Raw genomic sequence first — 18,359 nt, forward strand, 5'->3', positions numbered from 1 at the left:
ATCAAGGCCACGGGCACGGGTCTGGTTTTCATTTGAAGGGAACTTTGCATTACTCATTTGTCATCAGCTTCATTCCTCCGAGTCCAAACCACTCAGTGGGATGGGATGGGATGGGATGGGATGGGATGGGATGGGATGGGATGGGATGGGATGGGATGGGATGGGATAGGATGGGGTGGGATGGGATGGGATGGGATTTCCTTCCCAGCCGGCAGAAAAGCTCCATTTCCCTGCAAACCTGAGGTGCTGCCAGGAACGGGGTCTGTTTGGTGAGAAACAGCAGGAGGTGGCCTCTGGCTCCCCCCAAGTGAGCGCTTTCCCTTCTGCTCTCCCCCTTGTGCCAGGGCACTGCCAAGGGGCACAATGCCAGCTTGAAGAGGGGAAGCCCAGCCAAGCACTATGGGCCGGTTGATCTGGATCCCCCTGTGCTGAGCTGCGAGGGGATGAAGGGGCAGCACCACCACCCTCTCCATGCAGCCTTTCCCCTCCTTTCACTTGTTTTCCACCTTCTCCTTGATTCCCCTTCCCTCCCCTTCTCCTATCCCAGCCTCTCCTCCTTCCTTCCCTCGCCGGTCAGCTGCCAAAGGGACTTTGCACCCTAAGGCACCGCTCGCTCCTTGCTGCTTCCCGCAAGGCCGAAAGGAAGAGGGAAAGGCTCCGGTCTGCCCTGCGAGGGGAGGCCGGCTCGGTGGGCAGGGTTTGTGTGAGCGCTGCTGCCTTATAAACCACCGGCAGCGGGAGGCAGAGCCGCTTGCGAGGCACGGAGCGACCGGAGCCCCGCTGAGCCCCGCACCGCGATGCCCCCGGCGCTGGGGCTGCTGCTGGGGCTGAGCCTGGTGGGTGCCCTCCAGCCCGGCCTGGAGCCCCCCGAGGCTGACCCCACTGAGGACGGGGCCAGGTTCTTCGCCAGCGCTTACAACAGCACAGCGGAGCTCGTCCTCGCCCAGAGCGTCGCGGCCAGCTGGGATTACTACACCAACCTGACGGCCGACAACGCTGCTCGGCAGGTGGGTGATGCCAGGGGGGTGATGCTGCCCCAGCAATGGGGGCTTGGGCAGGCTGGGAACACGGCACGGTCCCTTCCTCCCCATGGGCTCCTCTCTCGGCAGCCCGGGGTGGTAAAACAGGGCTGGGAAGCAGAGGGGTTTGCCCCAGGTTGAGCCTTGGGGAGGCTCTGACATCCCTGGTCCTGGAGTAAAGTCTGGGTTACTTTTGGAGGTGGTTTTCTCCGCTTTCCTTGCCCCCTTTCCCAGTTGTCAAATGTCCCTGTTCCTGCTGTGTCCCTGTTCCTGCTGTGTCCCTGTTCCTGCTGTGTTCCTGTTCCTGCTGCTTCCCCAACTTTGGTTTAAGCAGGCACCAGGAGCCCAAAGTGTGCACAAGCAACCGGGTGGCATCGGGTCCGAGGCTGTCACCCCTCATCCCTGTATCCCCAGCCCGTGGGGATGAAACCAGCTTCAGGGAAGCACTCCAGGCTGTGGGGAGCTGGACACCAGCAGGGAGTCCCCAGAGCAGCAATGCTGTGTGCATCCCACAGGCATCTCCATGTGGATTTGGTGGCGCAGGGAGTTTGAGCACCCAGGGTGCTCCAGCTCTTGCTGTGCCCAGGGAGCTGCTCTGGTGGCAGGGGGCACAGCCACGGCTCTGTAAGCAGCTTGGATATACACCAAGCACCCCATAGAGCTTGTGGGGCACAGTGTGCCCTGCGTCAGGAAGGAAACAGAGAGAAGATCACTACCAGGTCTGGCTGCTGCCAACTTGGCAGGACACTCAGGAGCACCCAAGTGCCCCTTTAGCCTCTGTGAGCTGACACAACATCTGGGCAGGTACCCAGTGTCTGCTGCAGATGTTGTAGTGGGGTCGGTGACCATGGGGCAGAGCAGGAGCATCCCAACCGTGCCGAGTCCAAGGTTAGGACCCGGAAATCACCTTGCATGGACCTTTCTCAAGAGGCATTTCCAGGCTAGATCCTTTCCTGTATTAATGATCCTGGTCAGGAGCTCACTGTGATGTGAAGGTTCCAAAACCAGCCCTGATCCCAGGCTGGCCCCTGAGATCACCCCATTGATGAGGGAGCAGGAACATTGCTTTGGGATGGGGTGGTCCTGAGTACTAAAGGGTTAACAGTGGGCTGGTGTGACCCAAAGGCTGAATGTGGGGGATGTGGGAAGCCTTGGGCCAGGCAAACCCCACCAGTGTCTATAACACAAGAGGGGATGAGCCAGACCATGCTGGTGTGGGCAGCTCTAGGACCTGCCACAAAAGGTGGCCCAGGGACAAAGTGACATGGGGGCCAGGAGGCTAAAGGCAGGGGTGGACAGAAGGATGCTGGAATGACAGACAGGGAGATGTACCATCTCCTGCAAGCTCTGGGTGAGATAATGGTGTTTGGGTTTCAGGGGCAGCTCATGGATGTGGAGCTTCTCCAGGTGCCTGGGGCAGAGCAGCCTTAGGGACACATCCTGCACCACTGAATCTTCACTGTGCATCCAGGAAGGTGCTGGTAGGGAGATCTGGGGGCCATGGGTACCATGGGGGCACAGCCATGGCTAGGGGGTCTTGGGTAGCACCCTGGGCTCCATCAGAGCTGTCAGGAGGGTTTAGAGCATGATTTGTCTAACCAAACACAGCACCTGTGCAAGGAGAACTCAAATCACAGCTGGGCTCTGCTTCCTCCAGCTCCCCTGGCTCTGCAGCAGGGGCTCAAAGGGGTAAAGGCATCACCAATTCCATGGGGTGATGCAAGAGCATCTTGCTCCAGAGCAGGGTATCCACATCCCGGCATGCTGGCTGGCTCCCAGAGTGATGCTGGGGGTGCTGGGATGTAACCAGGGGCACCCAGCACTATTGGTATCCTCATCCCACACCCTGCCCCGGGGCAGCCTCCAGCCCTGCAGAACTGAAACTCCCTTTCCTCCCCACTGCCAGGCAAGGGAATGTGCAGATTCAAGTAAAACAAACCAGTCTTCTTGGAGCTGGGCTAAAAATGCCACAAATAAGAGCTAATGAGCTCCATAAATCACACTGGGATGACACATGGACAACAAACAGTCTCTCTGTGTCCTGCACATCTCCCTGGCCAGGACGCTCCCAAAAGATCCATGTTTCCCCAAAACAGCTGACACTGGGATGCGACCGCCTGCGATACACCCTGTCCCAAATCCAGCTGCCTAAATAACCCCCCATGGTGCAGGCAGCTCCCCGCATCCCATGGCCCTGGGAAGGGAGGACAGGGCTGGCAGATGGGTGACAGTGAGAGACCCACAAGTGGGGGCTTGGCACAAAGGGGTGCCCCTCTGCAAGGTGGAACCCAGATATGGCACTTGTAGGGCACAGGCTGCAGACAGGCAAAGGAGAAGGGAAGAGATCTAGGGAAGAGAAAAGTGGATGTGGCATCTCCGTGGTTTTCCTTTGGGATCCTGCAAAGGTGAGAACCAGCAGGAACAGGGATAAAAAGAAGGCAGATCTCAGAGCTCCTTCTGGCACTGGGGTCAGGCAGCTGATTGATGGAGCCAGCCCCGCAGCACCCAGACACCCCTATCCCAGCATCCTCACCCCATGCAGGCCATGACACCCTCCAAAGCATCCTCAAAGGGCACCTTAGTGGGTGCTTGGAGGCAGGTGGGAGCTGCAGACACTGCTGGAAGCTGCTGTCTCTGTGTGTGAATGTCACAGAGCAGTGACAGCCCTGACCTCGTGTGCTCCACTCTGAACCTGGTCCCCAGCCCATCACTGAGTGGGTGATGGCACATCCCAAGGCTGATCCCGGCTCCCTGAGCAGGTCGAGGCATCGCTGGAGGAGCAGGAATTCCTGGAGCTGTGGGGGAAGAAAGCCAAGGAGCTCTATGGCAGCATCTGGAGCAACTTCAGTGACCCACAGATAAGGAAAATCATCGGCTCCATCCAAACCTTGGGACCCTCCAACCTGCCCCTGGACAAGAGAGAGCAGGTAGGGGAGGTCCTGGTGAAGCCCTTGTGAACCCCTTCAAGGGGTTCCCAAGCCTCCAGACCCTGTTTCTGGCCTGTTGCCCCCTCCACTGTGTTGTGAAGGGTCTCCCTGGCCTCTGCACAGTGATGGGGGGTGATGGGGTGCTGCCTGCAGGGGTTGTGGGGTGCTTGCTGGCCCCATGATCCAGCCCTAACCTCATCTCAGAACTATCCCAGTGGGAAGCGGAGATTTCCTGCTTACACAGAGCAGCCTTGGTCATCACCTGGACACCAGCCAGGCTGTGCCCATGGCCAGGAGCCAGTTGGCTCAACCCCTTATCCCCATGCAGCCCACTGGAAAGGGGAATTGCTGCAGCCACCCCCTGCTCCTGCGCCCTCCCTGTGAGTGCTCCAGGGACATCCTGAGCCTTCCCCATCACAGTCACTTACCTAAATGTGATGTGACTTTGATTTTCATGCATGAAAACCTCACCCAGGCTGGGGCTGGCAGCCTCTTGCCCCTGAGGCTGGCCCTGTCACCCCTTCCATCCCACCCCATGGCTCCCTGACAGCCCTCGCACTCAGACCCTGGCAAACCATGGGGATGCAGCCCTTCCCAGGGAAACCTCAGTTCCTTCCAGGAAACCCATCCCTGCCCTCTCCCAGATAACAGACAGCATCCATCAGCCATGTCTCGTCCTTCCCTAGGCAGCTCCGTTCCACATCCACCACCATTCCCCTATCTCCATCCCCTCCACCCAACCGGCTGAGAGCAGAGAGGGACACGGAGCACGAGGAATTTCCTTCCCTGGGAATGGGCTCCCCAGGCAGGTTCCAGGAAACCTCCTGTTGCTATTGTTTGCTGTTGTTGCAGTTCACAGGAATAAATCCCCCTCCTCCTCCTGCTTTCCTTAGTGCTGTTTTTTACCCGCTCACATAAACAGGCTGTGCCGTGGCCCCGCTGACAAACAGCTTTATAAATAGCCCCGCTCCGGGACACCGCGAGCGCTCGCGCCGCCTTCGAGGGGGGTTCAGAGAGTCAACATCCATGGATTCTATCCCAAAGAGCCTCCCAGCATCCCCCATGCGAGGGGTGCAAACCCCCTGCGTGATAACACACTTATCTCACCCAAAGCGCTCTGTGTAAACACCCCGGTCCTCCTCCACATCCCTCCGCACTGGGATCTACGCACTGTAGATCCCTCCTGGAAGGTCATTCCCATCCCCTTTTCCAGTCCCAAAGTCTTTTACTTCCCCACAGTACAACACCATCCTGAGCAACATGGACAAGATCTACTCCACAGCCAAGGTGTGTGTGGACAACAGCACCTGCTGGGAGCTGGAGCCAGGTATGGTCCCTCTCCATGGCCGTGGGATAGTGGTGGAATTGGCAGGCCTGGGGTAATGGTTGGACTTGATGGTCTTCGAGGTCTTCTCCAACCTGGTTAGTTTTATGGGACCAAGTCCCCACATCTCCAGGGGTTGGTCCCACCCAAGGTCATCGGGATTGTCCCAGGATGCGGATGGGTATTTGGGTCTGGAGCAATGGTGGTGGCACCTGTGGGATGTGAGCCCCTTCTCCTGCTCTTCTCTCATGTCCTGTTACTTGTCCCCTCTGTCCCAGACATCTCGGACATCATGGCCACCTCCCGCAGCTACAAGAAGCTGCTCTATGCCTGGGAGGGGTGGCACAATGCTGCGGGCAACCCATTGCGTGCCAAGTACGAGGAGTTCGTGAAGCTGAGCAATGAAGCCTATCAGATGGATGGTAGGAGTAGGACGAGGGATGCAGGGGATGCACAGGGATCATGGATAGGAGCTCATCCCTGCCTCCCTGGTAGGATTTGAGGACACAGGCAGCTACTGGCGCTCCTGGTACGACTCAGCCTCCTTTGAGGATGACCTGGAGGATCTTTACAACCAGTTGGAGCCACTCTACCTCAACCTGCACGCCTTCGTCCGGAGGAAGCTGTATGATCGCTACGGCCCCAAATACATCAACCTGAAGGGCCCCATCCCTGCTCACCTTCTGGGTAAGAGGGGGGGGACCCTCTTCTTCCAGAGGGGCTCATACAAAGCCATAGTGGGACAGGGAGTTCCCAGTTATCACTGTGTTTCTCTTCCTCCTAACCTACCACCAGCTTTGCTCTGGCTGTTTTCTCTTCTCAGGCAACATGTGGGCTCAGCAATGGAACAACATCTATGACTTGATGGTCCCCTACCCCAACAAGCCCAACCTCGATGTCACCAGCACCATGGTGCAGCAGGTGAGGGGCTGAGGGACTCACTGGTGGCACCAGCGGGGGACAAAAATGTGGGGTGCTGGCCAAGGCTTACTCATAACATTTACCCCATGGGACTGGTTTCTCATACATGCATAGGGGACAGCAGAAAAACCATGTCTGGGAGGGGAAGGAACAAAGAAATGACCAAAGAGGCAGAGGGTGGGCAAAGAGGAAGGACAGCGCAGTGGGACTGGTCCCCAGGTTGGTGCCTGCATCCACACCATCACACAGCTCCAAATGCTCCTGGACCATCAGCCCTGCTCACTTCTCCTGTCCGTGCTGGGCACCAGCACCATTGCTTGGTGCTTCTTAGGGATGCTCACACCAATTCTGGGGCTGGGGCTCCCCATCAGAGCAAGAGGGGCAGGACCCTGGTCCTTTGGAAGGACTCACCTCATCCCTATGGTGCTGGGAGAGCATCAGAGGCCATGCCCATGGCATGGGCAGCCCCTTCCTCAGCCACAACCTCCTGCCTGCAGGGCTGGAATGCCACACACATGTTCCGGGTCTCGGAGGAGTTCTTCACCTCCCTGGGGCTGCTGGAGATGCCCCCTGAATTCTGGGACAAATCCATGCTGGAGAAGCCAACGGACGGGCGGGAGGTGGTGTGTCATGCCTCGGCATGGGACTTCTACAACCGCAAGGACTTCAGGTGTGTGGGGCCATGCAGGGACCCAGGGCTATAGGGTGAGATGCTCCTCCATCCCCCTTGGTGTACAGCTCAGTCTAGGGTATGGTCTGTGTGGGGCCCCATGCTGCCCTGCCTTCCCCTCCATTGGTTTTGCTTACCCTATGGGGTGCTGCCACCCTCTCGGCGATTGTGAAGGGTCCTTCCCATTACAGGGTCCCTCACTCTGTTTTCACCCACCAGGATCAAGCAGTGCACAACAGTGACCATGGAGCAGCTCTTCACGGTGCACCATGAGATGGGCCACATCCAGTACTACCTGCAGTACAAGGACCAGCCCGTGTCCTTCCGCAGCGGGGCCAACCCTGGCTTCCACGAGGCCATTGGAGATGTCATGTCCCTGTCTGTGTCCACCCCCAGCCACCTCAAGAAAATAGGTCTCCTCAACAGTGCCACAGAGGACACAGGTGTGGTGGCCACCATGGGGAGCTGGGTGGCTCGGAGGAAGGGGCTGGGACATGCCAGGGTGGGCTGCAGGCTGGCAACACAAGACCCCATGGCTGATGTGCTCCTTTCATCCATGCTTGGCTCCATGCACGTCCCCTTCTTGTCTCCATGAGTCCATGGAGGAGCCGTCTTGTCTTTGTATGTCCATGCACAGCCCCTGCTTGGCTCCATGTAGAACCCTTCATGGCTCCAACCCCTTCATCCCTTAGGGATGGAGGCATGCTTTCCAGAGCTTGTATGTGCTCTTCCCTTCTCCATCAGAGCCCCAAATCTGCAAACAGCATCTTTGTGCTTGGGCATCTTTGACCTCCCCAGTGTTTCCCCCTCCTCCACCAAGAAGCATCCACCCTGGGGGCTCTGCAGAGGTGGCACTGAGTGCTTACAAGCAGAGTCACAAAGACAGTGTCATTAAATACATCTCATGATGGGGAAGCTATTGCAGCAGGCAAGTGTTGGGCCAGTGCTGCAGCAACACCACAGAGCAGATGGTCCCTGCCTAAAGGCATCTCTGCCTGTTCACCAGTCCTTGGCAGCTATACCACCATAGTAATGGCAGCCAACAGCACCTCAGGGCAGTGCTGCCAGCCCCTCTTTGACCCCACAGCTTCAGCTGGTCCTTTTCCAACCTTCCTTCCCTGTGTTTGCTCAAGGCAATGGAGAAAGCAGACATCACCATCCCCTGTGCTCCCCATGACAGGGTGACTGTCCTAGAGCTGGCTCCGGTTCTGGGTCTAAACCATGAGAGAACAGCCCCCTTCACCCTGAGGCCCCAGAGTGAACATCTGAAGAGGGAACTGTTAGAGTTACACTCACAAAGACCTTCCCTCTGAGAGCAGGACTGTAGGAGAGGGGACACTTTGTGCCATTTTACTGATTGGGAACAATGGGAGTGACAATGTCCCCTCTCCATGTTTGTCACTCCCATTGGTCCCAGTCAGTAAAAAGGCACATATTGCCCCAAGAAGGAGCAGTATCGAGAGAAACCTCTTGTGTCCTACACAGCCCTCCATAGGGAGCAATACTGCATGTTGAAATGCTGTCCCCATTTCCATCCAGACCTGCTCACCCCATTGCCCATAAGAAGCCCCATGGGCACAGTGCCGTGCAGCCAGACTCCTTCCCAACCTGGTTCAGGCTCTGTTTCATGCAGAGAGCAACATCAACTACCTGCTGAAGATGGCCTTGGAGAAGATCGCCTTCCTGCCCTTCGGATACCTCATCGACCAGTGGCGCTGGAACGTGTTCAGTGGCCGCACACCCCCGAGCCGTTACAACTACGACTGGTGGTATCTGAGGTAGGGAATGGTCATCAGGGATGGATGGGGTGTGCCAGGAAGGAGGGCAGGGAAGAAGAAAGGGAAAAGTAGCCATGGAGATGGCTGGAGAGCAATGGATGGGGTGGATGTGGTAGAAGTAGTAAATGCCCCATCCCTGGCAGTGTTCAAGGCCAGGTTGGGTGGCATCTTGGGTGAAGTGGTCTAGTACAAGATGTCCCTGCCCATGGCAGGGGATTGGAATTGGATGATCTTAAGGTCCTTTCCAACTCAAACCATTCCATGATTCTATGATGGGTAGATGGGTAGGTGAGTGGATGGGTGGGTGGATGGATGGATGGATGGATGGATGGATGGATGGATGGAGGGATGGGAATACATGGGAGCACACTCTAATTGTGCAGATTTCTTCAGCACTGTGCCTTTCCCTTCCCATTCCCTTCTTTGATTCTTCTGACTGCCTGCTCACACTCTTCTTCTCTGTCATCCTCAGAACCAAATACCAGGGCATCTGTGCTCCAATTTCGAGGAACGAAAGCAACTTTGACCCTGGAGCAAAGTACCACATCCCTGGGAATACCCCATACATCAGGTAGAGGAAGCACTGGCACAGGGACAGATGCGTGGGGAGCAAGAGGAATGGGGCTCAGCTCTGTGGGCAGGGATTGGAATGCGTTGCTCCTGCTCAAGGCATCCAATGCTTGGGACCACAAATGGTGGGGAGCTGGTACATGACATGATGCCTTCCCCCAGGTCCTGGGACTTGTCCCTTTATCCCCAGCACTCACTTCCATGGGCTTCCTTGGCAGGTACTTTGTGAGCTTCATCCTCCAGTTCCAGTTTCACAAGGTGCTGTGCCAGGCGGCCAAGCACAGCGGTCCCCTGCACACATGTGACATCTACATGTCCAAAGAGGCTGGAGACAAACTCAGGTGGGGACAGAGGAGGGTCGGGACAATCGCCACGGGCAGATGTGTGCGTGGAAGCTGATGGTGTGCAAAGGAAGGAAAGAAGAAAGGAAGGAAGGAAGGAAAAGTGGCTATGGAGATGGCTGGAGAAATAGCTTTGCAGATGGATGGATGGATGGATGGAAATACATGGAAGCACTGGGGTGGGGTGAGTGGTCCTCACCAGAGTACTGTTGTCACTGTTGTGAGTTCTCACAAGAGGTTACTCAAGCGCATCTGGTACCTATGACTCCCTGGGTGTTAGCAAATGCATGAGTATGTGATGGGGAGCCCTCAGTCCCCACAAGCAGAGGCAGTTCCCAGGTTCAAGTCCCACTCAGTAACAATGTCTTAAACCCTTGCGATGCTGAGACACCATCACTCCCATCCCATGTCCCAGCCTCATGCTCTTGCTGTCCCGCTGCTCTGCAGGGAAGTGTTGAAAGCTGGGTCTTCCAAGTCATGGCAGGAAATCCTGTTCAACCTCACTGGCACGGATAAGTTGGATGCTGGAGCCCTCCTGGAATACTTCAGCCCCGTCACCAAGTGGCTTGAGGAGCAGAACAACAAGACCCATGAGGTGCGGGGCTGGCCTGAGTTTGACTGGCGTCCTCCTATCCCTGAAGGCTACCCTGAAGGCATTGGTAAGGCTGCAACTCCTCCCTGGACCTGGGGAGGGGGAGAAAGAGGTCTGCCAAGGGACATGAGTAACCCCCAGGCTGAGGGAGGGGAAGGTGCCCATGCCAGGAAAGAGAAAGGACCAGCTCCGTGTGGAATCCCACAGGATGTTGCTTTCCAGGAAGCGGTGCCATTAGCCAACCCCTTAACGTGCCATTGTCTGGTGATGCCATCAGTCATGGTGTGACAGGTCACCAGTTCTCAGTGGCATGTTTTCTGCTCTCATGGAAGGGTCTAGGGCATGAAGCTTGCCCTGTTATCCCATCCTTTATCCAATGGGGCACCCCAGCATTGCCCCTCTGCCCCCATTTCTTGGCTCAACCTGCTTCCAAGTTGTGGCATCCTTCTATAGACCTGTAGTTCTGGCGAAAGCTCAACTATGGATGGGGTGATGCTCTTGCAAAAAGGACTCTCCTGACCTTCCTCTCCCTCCTCCACCTCCTCTAGACAAAATATCAGACGAAGCACAAGCAAAAGAGTTCTTGGCCGAGTACAACAGAACGGCTGAGGCAGTGTGGAATGCCTACACTGAGGCATCCTGGGCCTACAACACCAACATCACCGACCACAACAAGGAGATCATGGTATGGGAACGACCCCAGGGCCGTGCAGGGATTGGCATCAGCCAAGGCAGGCAGCTGGTACCCAGGACATGTTTCAGATGAGCTCTGAAAACCAGGGCAGCATCTGCCCCCAGCCAAGGAGTAATGTTCTCAAAGGAGGTGGCTTTGCCATGAAAACCCTCATCATGCCATGAGGTACCCACAAGGGAAGGTGTCAGTCATGGCATGCCAGGTAGCGTTTCTAGTGATGGGCTGTGTCCCAGCATCTCCTCAAAGTAACTCGTCTTCTGTGCTCTCCTGCCCTTGCAGCTGGACAAGAACTTGGCCATGTCCAGGCACACGCTTGAGTATGGCATGAGGGCCAGGCAGTTTGATCCCTCCGACTTCCAGGATGAGAGTGTCACACGCATCCTCAGGAAGCTGAGCATCATTGAGAGAGCAGCTCTGCCCGAGGATGAGCTGAAGGAGGTGAGCTGCAATGGAACGGAGCAGGACGGGGGGATTCTTGCCACTACCCAAAAGGATGTTGTAGTGAGGTGGGGTCGGTCTCTTCTCCCAAGGAACAAGGGATGGGACAACAGGAAACTTTAAGGGAATGCCTCTGGGCAGCCATCACCTACCCTTGAACAAGGTGATAGTTTGGTACCTCCTCCACAAAGCCAAGATCCTTGTCTCCAGGGTTATCCCATGCCAAGGTTGCCTTTTAACCCTGGCTCCATGGGTGTCAATGGCACATTGCTTATTGGCCCCAGTATTGACTCCACTTTGCCTCTGTTTGGTGACACAACCCAGAGGAAAACACCTGAGGACATCATAAGGGGCTGTGACACTCTCCAAGGATGGTCAGCTCATGTGCTCTAACTTCCTTTGCAGTATAACACCATCCTCTCGGACATGGAGACCACGTACAGCGTGGCCAAGGTCTGCAGAGAGAACAAAACCTGTCACCCACTGGATCCTGGTAAGATCTGGCAGGGGGTGCAGGGAGCCATCTGCGACAGAAAGGAGGGATTAGTTAATAGGGACAAGAAGAAAGGTCCTGAAAGGACCTCACCACCTTCTTTGTGGTGGTGGTAACAGAGAAGCAACACCACTGCGTCAGTCCAGCCCATCCAACAGCACCCCTTTGGCTCCATTGCTCTCTCTTCAGACCTCACAGATATCATGGCCACCTCACGGGACTATGATGAGCTCCTCTTTGCCTGGAAGGGCTGGCGGGATGCTTCTGGGAAGCAGATCAAGAACAACTACAAGCGATACGTGGAGCTGAGCAACAAGGCAGCGGTGCTCAATGGTCAGTGCCCCACTCCCTTGGAGACCCACCATGGTCTTAAGCCCATGTGAGCAGAAGATGGGGCTGATCCTACAACCAAGGGTCAAAATCTTGTGGATATGGAGGTTCCACCAATCCCTATGAGACCCACTCATAGATATGGGGGGACTTGAGGTATCTGAGCAACAAGACAGACCCTTACCCAAGAAGGGCAGTGTCTGACAGCTTCCTCTCTTGCCCTGCTACAGGCTATTCAGACAATGGGGCCTTCTGGAGATCCCTGTATGAGACATCCACCTTTGAGGAAGACCTGGAGAGGTTGTACCTGCAGCTGCAGCCCCTGTACCTCAATCTGCATGCCTACGTACGCCGAGCCTTGTACAGAAAGTATGGTGAAGAGTACATAAATCTGAAGGGTCCCATCCCTGCTCATCTGCTAGGTAAGGGCTCTGCTCGAGCAGGGTGTAGTTTACTCCGAGTCGTACCAAGAGCTGAGGCTGGTCTCTGTTCAGCTCTGGACAAAGGGCCAAGGTTGTATGAGATGGGCACCACACTCATCATGACGACCTGTCCTGCATGGACAGGCTCCTCCTTGCACCACCCTTGTGGATGCAGGGAGGGGACCAGGCAGGGTGATGCATCCCATGCAGGAGAAGGGAGTAACTTGGCTGCCTTTGCTCTCCTCTTCCTGCCTCCCTCCTGCCATGCGTTGTCCTCCTGCACTTCCCAGGGAACATGTGGGCCCAGTCATGGTCCAACATTTTCGACCTGGTGATGCCTTTCCCGGATGCCACCAAGGTGGATGCCACCCCAGCCATGAAAGAGCAGGTCAGTGCTTTTCCAAGGGGTGAACATGTGGGACCCAGCACCCATTAGGTGTCATTAGGGCAATTACCATTAGGGTCATTGCCTCCAGTTGATGACAAATGCTTTGCTATTGCCAAAAATCTCCATCCAAAAGCCTCATCCATATCCTCTCTCCACCTGGACATGCCAAAGGCTGGATCCAGCTCTAGCTGCCGTCAAATATCAACAATATCAACCAGGCTGTCACTGGCCTCCCATCCCTCCCACAGCCCCTGGCACCATCAGCATCCTCACCAGGTCCTCTGCTCTCTCCCCAGGGCTGGACAGCCAAGAGGATGTTTGAAGAGTCGGACCATTTCTTCACCTCTCTGGGCCTCATCCCTATGCCACAGGAGTTCTGGGACAAATCCATGATAGAGAAGCCAACGGATGGGCGGGAGGTGGTGTGTCATGCCTCAGCCTGGGACTTCTACAACCGCAAGGACTTCAGGTGCCCATGGGGAGCACACGGTAGCCCCAGCTGATGTGATGCTGGGGCAGATAGCCATGTAGGATGAGGGAACATGGCCTGATGTCACCACAGCGTCTCTTGCCTTGTGCATTGTCACTGGTACTCAAGATGCTGACATTGCTGGCAGGACCCTCCATGGTGGATGGAAGGCAATCAGGGCCTTCCCTGCCCTGCCATGGAGAATGTAAATGCCAATGAAGAGGGATAGGGAATGGGCAGAGTCATCAGGAGTTGCAGGGGGAAATAGAGGTAGCAAGCCCATGGAGCAGGACCAATCCAGCCTGGCATCAGATGTGGGGAAGGAGGCCAAAGGGAAAAACAGCTCAAGTGGGTGTGATGGTTCATGGTGATTTTCACCCCAGCACTGCCCTCCCTTCTGCCCTGTGTCCTGCTCCAGGATCAAGCAATGCACCGTGGTGAACATGGATGACCTGATCACTGTGCACCATGAGATGGGCCACGTCCAGTACTTCCTGCAGTACATGGACCAACCCATCTCCTTCCGTGATGGGGCCAACCCTGGCTTCCACGAGGCTGTTGGGGACGTCATGGCCTTGTCTGTTGCCACCCCAAAACACTTGCACAGCATCAAGCTGCTGGACCAAGTCACAGACAACATAGGTGAGGTGGCAGCAAAGGTGGGGAGCTGCTGGGGGCAGGATGGGCTGGGCAGGGTGGAAGGGGTCAGGGACATGCATGAAGGGGACAGGACCTGCTGGGGACACCCTGCTCTGGGGCAGAATGACCCATACAGGGTGGAGAGGTGGGGATGGTACCACCTCACTCACACCTTCATGCCCTGGGCAGAGAGTGACATTAACTACCTGATGAGCATCGCCCTGGACAAAATCGCCTTCCTGCCCTTCGGGTACCTCATGGACCAGTGGCGCTGGAAGGTCTTTGATGGGCGGATCAAGGAGGATGAGTACAACCAGGAGTGGTGGAACCTCAGGTGTGCTTGGATTCAGAGCCCCCCTTTGGCCATCATCCCACTGGGTGTTTTCTCCCTATGGTCCAGTTGGCCGCAACGGGACATGATGGGATATATAACACCTCATGCTGTCCTCACATCCCACTGGGTCCCCTCCTGGATCACCCAGCCTTCTCTTCCCCATGCTGGGCTAACTCTTCCTCTCTGGCCCAGGTTGAAGTACCAGGGTTTGTGCTCACCGACACCAAGGTCCGAAGATGACTTTGATCCTGGTGCCAAGTTCCACATCCCTGCCAACGTTCCCTACATCAGGTGAGCAAGCAGGGCTGGGGCAGGAGAGTCACTGCTTGGACACAAAAGCAGGCTCCCCAGTTGAGATGCCAGTGATGGCACCATGTTTGATGGCTGCTGGGATAGGTGGTGGTACCATCCTGAGGGTGTCAGGAACCCTGACAGAGCTTCAGAGGAGAGGGCTGGATTTGGGGGAACTTCTCCCTATCCAAGGAAGATGGTTCATCCACCCAGGCAATCATAAACACATGTCAAAAGAGAAATAGCATCATTAGTTTGGACTGAGTTGATGCAGGTGTAGCTCCAAAGCCAGTGATGCTCCTCCAGACTGGAAGAGTGCCACCAGGGAAAGAGGAGGGGGCATTTCTTCTCTTGCACAGCCACTAGCAGTGTCCATTCCCACATCCTCACCCCTCTCCAGGTACTTCGTCAGCTTCGTGATCCAGTTCCAGTTCCACCAGGCGCTGTGTGCGGCAGCCAACCACACGGGTCCCCTGCACACGTGTGACATCTACCAGTCCAAGGAGGCTGGGAAGATCCTGGGGTAGGTGTGTGGGGAGGGCAGAGCCTGAGAACATTGGGGCTGTTCAGGCTGGAGAAGAGAAGCCTTCATGGAGACCTCAGAGCAGCTTCCAGTGTCTGAAGGGGGCCTACAGGGATGCTGGGGAGGGACCTTCATTAGGGACTGGAGGGATAAGACAAGGTGTGATGGGTTCAGACTGAAACAGGGGGAGTTCAGGTTGGATATAGGGAAGAAGTTCTTCACTGTGAGGGTGCTGAGGCACTGGAATGGGTTGCCCAGGGAAGCTATGAATGCTCCATCCCTGGCAGTGTCCAAGGCCAGACTGGACAGAGCCTTGGGTGAGATGGTTTAGTGTGAGGTGTCCCTGTCCATTTCGGGGGGTTGGAACTGGATGATTTTAAGGTTCTTTCCAACCCAAACCATTCTATGATTCTATGTCCCCCAATACCTTAAAGCCAGCCCAGTTACACAGGAGACAACGCCGCTCCTGGTCATCCATCCCCAGCATGGGATGCTCCTGGCCCTGGGTGCAGGCAGGAGGTACCCGAGTGCTGGGTGCTGGGGCTGTGATTGCAAAAGCAGCCACTAGATGGTAGCTGGGACCCTGGCAGGTAGAAGGCTCCCTCTTCCTCCTCCTCCTCCTCCTTCTCTTCCTCCTCCTCTTTCTTCTCCTTCCTTTTCTCCTCCTCCTCCTTCTCCTCCTACACCTCCTCCTTCTCCTTCTCCTCCTACACCTCTTCTATTTCCTTCTCCCACCCCCTGCTCCTTAGGGAAAACACCCTCCTTGCTTCAAAAAAGGCACCTGCAAAATTAACCCTTTTACCCAGGAACTGCTCTGCATCAGGATCCATTCACTGGAGGGCTTTAATCCATGCAAACCTCCCCATTCCCCTAAGGAAAACCTCCTTCCTTATGGCAGCAAACCTTCCTACCCCTGCAGTGCTGGGGCTGCAGACTGAACACAGGGTTGCCAATACTCAGAGCCCCACGGCCTGGGGAAAGGGAAGGGCCAATGGCCAAGAGTGGGATGGGGAAAACCACTGGATCCCATTTCTCCTGCCCCAGGGAAGCACTGAAGCTGGGATTCAGCAAGCCATGGCCTGAAGCCATGGAGCTCATCACGGGACAGCCCAACATGTCAGCTGATGCCCTGATGAGCTACTTTGAGCCGCTCATGACGTGGCTGGTGAAGGAGAATGAGAAGAATGAGGAGGTCCTGGGCTGGCCTGAGTACAGCTGGACTCCTTACACAGGTATGCAGGGCTCAGCCAAGCACAGCAGGGCCAGGCTGGGGCACACAGAAGAGATGGAGCTGTCTTGGTGCCCCTTGGCCACTCACAATACAGAGTATTTGGATGCTCCTCCTTGATTTCCCATGGAGCTGAGTCTAAAGGGCAGAGAGCATCCGAGACACCCAATACACCAGAGCCACCAGCACCAACCCTGTCCCTCATTTCTCCATTTCCAGCCACTCCAGCCCAAGCTGGCTCCAGCAGAACTGATTTCCTGGGCATGTCCCTGGCCAGCAACCAAGCCACAGCAGGCAGCTGGGTCCTGCTCGCCCTGGCACTCATCTTCCTCATCACCACCATCTGCCTGGGGGTCAAGTTCTCCTCAGCCAGGAGGAAGACCTTCAAATCCAGCTCAGAAATGGAACTGAAATAAGGCAGCGGGGCCAGGGTGCAAGCATGGGTGTTTGGCCAGGCTGGCAGCTCTGCCAGGGCCACCTTTGCCACTGAAGCCATGGGTTTCCAGAGCCCAGGACTCCTCTCTCCAATCAGGTCAGATGTTCTTTAGCCACTATGCAAGAGCCGAAGCAGAAAAGAGCTATTTATTTGTCAACGTCTGCATTGGGAGAAAGAGGGAATTCGGGCACCGGCAGGCACGGAGCCGTGGCTCCCATCAGCTATCTCTGACCCTTAGGCCAAGCCACAGAGACTCCAAGTGACAGAGGGCAATGTGGGGAGGGATGGAGCCCATTCCCACCCCTCTCTGCCTGATGCCAGGCTGTTCGCTTGCATGGATGGAAAATAAACCCATGTCTTGTCACCCTCAGGGCACCAGCTCAGCTCCTTCTTGCAGATGGGACCTCAATGGGACAGGGCTCTAGAGCAGCACAACACAGTGCAAGCACAGAGCTCTGGGGACCAGCCTGGCTTTGGGGCAAGGCAACTGCGGCACCCGGCTTGCCCCATCCCCATCATGAAAGCTCAGCATCCTCTTCCAGCATCTTCATCCTTCCCTAAACCATGGAAACACCATGAACCACGTGCCTAAGGAAGGGGCTCAGTTAGGGCCAGAAGTCCCCAAGGTCCAGGCCTAATGTGTTGGGGGGTCACCATGTCCAAGCTGGGACAGGGATGGGGCTCAGAGCACAGGAAAAACGTGGCTTTACATAAGAGCTGGGGGGCTCCAAGGTCAGGGATCGCCTCCTGCCATCCAGCTCCTGATTATCCCGGGATCAGCAGCTCGAGGCTTCCCCCCCTCCCTCTTCTTTCTTCTGCCTCTGTAAATAAAACTTGGTATTTGTTCTGCAGTGATTAGGTGCAAAACTAATCCCAGCCTGAGGATTATTGCAGCCTTGAAGAGCTGTGATCTGCTGCAGGCTGGAGCCGCAGGGGAAATGAAGGGATCTGGGATGATCCACCCGAACCCTTCCCATCCGATGGGCTCTGACCCCCCCAGGCCATGTCTTAATGAGGGGAAACTGAGGCCTGGGAGGGGTTCATTGCAGCCGAAGGTTCCGACCCACAGCACACACCCACAGGGAGGTGAAGCCCCAGCTCACCCCGTGTCCTTCCCCATGGCCACATCCTGACGGGTCTGCTTTATATCCTGCACACCAGGCACCCTCCTCTCCCCCTTCCCGGCAGTGCAGGGACCTGGCACGGTGAGAGCTGCGGATGAAGCCAAGTGTATTTTCAGCCTGGGAAAGCAGCTGGTGCAGGTGTGCTCCATAGAGCTCAGCTCCTCACTGGCACTTTTGAGCCCCCTCTGGTTCCTTTATGCCCTGTTAGTGGGGGAAAAGAGGTCTCCAAGATCACCAAAATCCCACAGGTTTGATGGAAATTGCTTTCTGGAGGGGAAGAACAAATAAAAAGGAGACACACTGAACACTGGACACAAGCTCAGCCCTAATTAGACATCAGAGAATCCACCTCGGGCTCTGTTCTGGACACTGGACACAGCTACAAGGATGTGTGATGCTTACGTTGAG

General features: G+C 56.1%; 1 protein-coding gene across 1 annotated transcript; it reads left to right on the forward strand.

Moving 5' to 3' along the window:
- The first annotated feature begins 797 nt into the window (after positions 1-797).
- On the forward strand, positions 798-17,223 carry ACE (angiotensin I converting enzyme). The gene is made up of 25 exons (XM_034070122.1): positions 798-1,007; positions 3,779-3,946; positions 5,186-5,273; positions 5,549-5,692; positions 5,766-5,957; positions 6,094-6,191; positions 6,689-6,861; positions 7,081-7,304; positions 8,495-8,639; positions 9,112-9,210; positions 9,428-9,550; positions 9,998-10,209; positions 10,691-10,827; positions 11,116-11,274; positions 11,680-11,767; positions 11,957-12,100; positions 12,328-12,519; positions 12,810-12,907; positions 13,204-13,376; positions 13,795-14,018; positions 14,205-14,349; positions 14,542-14,640; positions 15,041-15,163; positions 16,208-16,395; positions 16,611-17,223. The coding sequence occupies exons 1-25, from the start codon at positions 798-800 to the stop codon at positions 16,805-16,807; spliced, it is 3,843 nt and encodes a 1,280-aa protein (XP_033926013.1). The 3' UTR covers positions 16,808-17,223.
- The last annotated feature ends 1,136 nt before the right edge of the window (positions 17,224-18,359 follow it).

This window comes from Melopsittacus undulatus, chromosome 17, assembly GCF_012275295.1.
Source record: "Melopsittacus undulatus isolate bMelUnd1 chromosome 17, bMelUnd1.mat.Z, whole genome shotgun sequence".
Classification (NCBI taxonomy): domain Eukaryota; kingdom Metazoa; phylum Chordata; class Aves; order Psittaciformes; family Psittaculidae; genus Melopsittacus; species Melopsittacus undulatus.

Excerpts from the sequence above, each read along its gene's own strand:
- ACE (XM_034070122.1), top strand. The coding sequence starts at position 798 with ATGCCCCCGGCGCTGGGGCTGCTGCTGGGGCTGAGCCTGGTGGGTGCC. Across the intron at positions 6,192-6,688 it reads CCAGCACCATGGTGCAGCAG|GGCTGGAATGCCACACACAT; the intron begins GTGAGGGGCTGA and ends TCCTGCCTGCAG. Across the intron at positions 13,377-13,794 it reads TACAACCGCAAGGACTTCAG|GATCAAGCAATGCACCGTGG; the intron begins GTGCCCATGGGG and ends GTCCTGCTCCAG.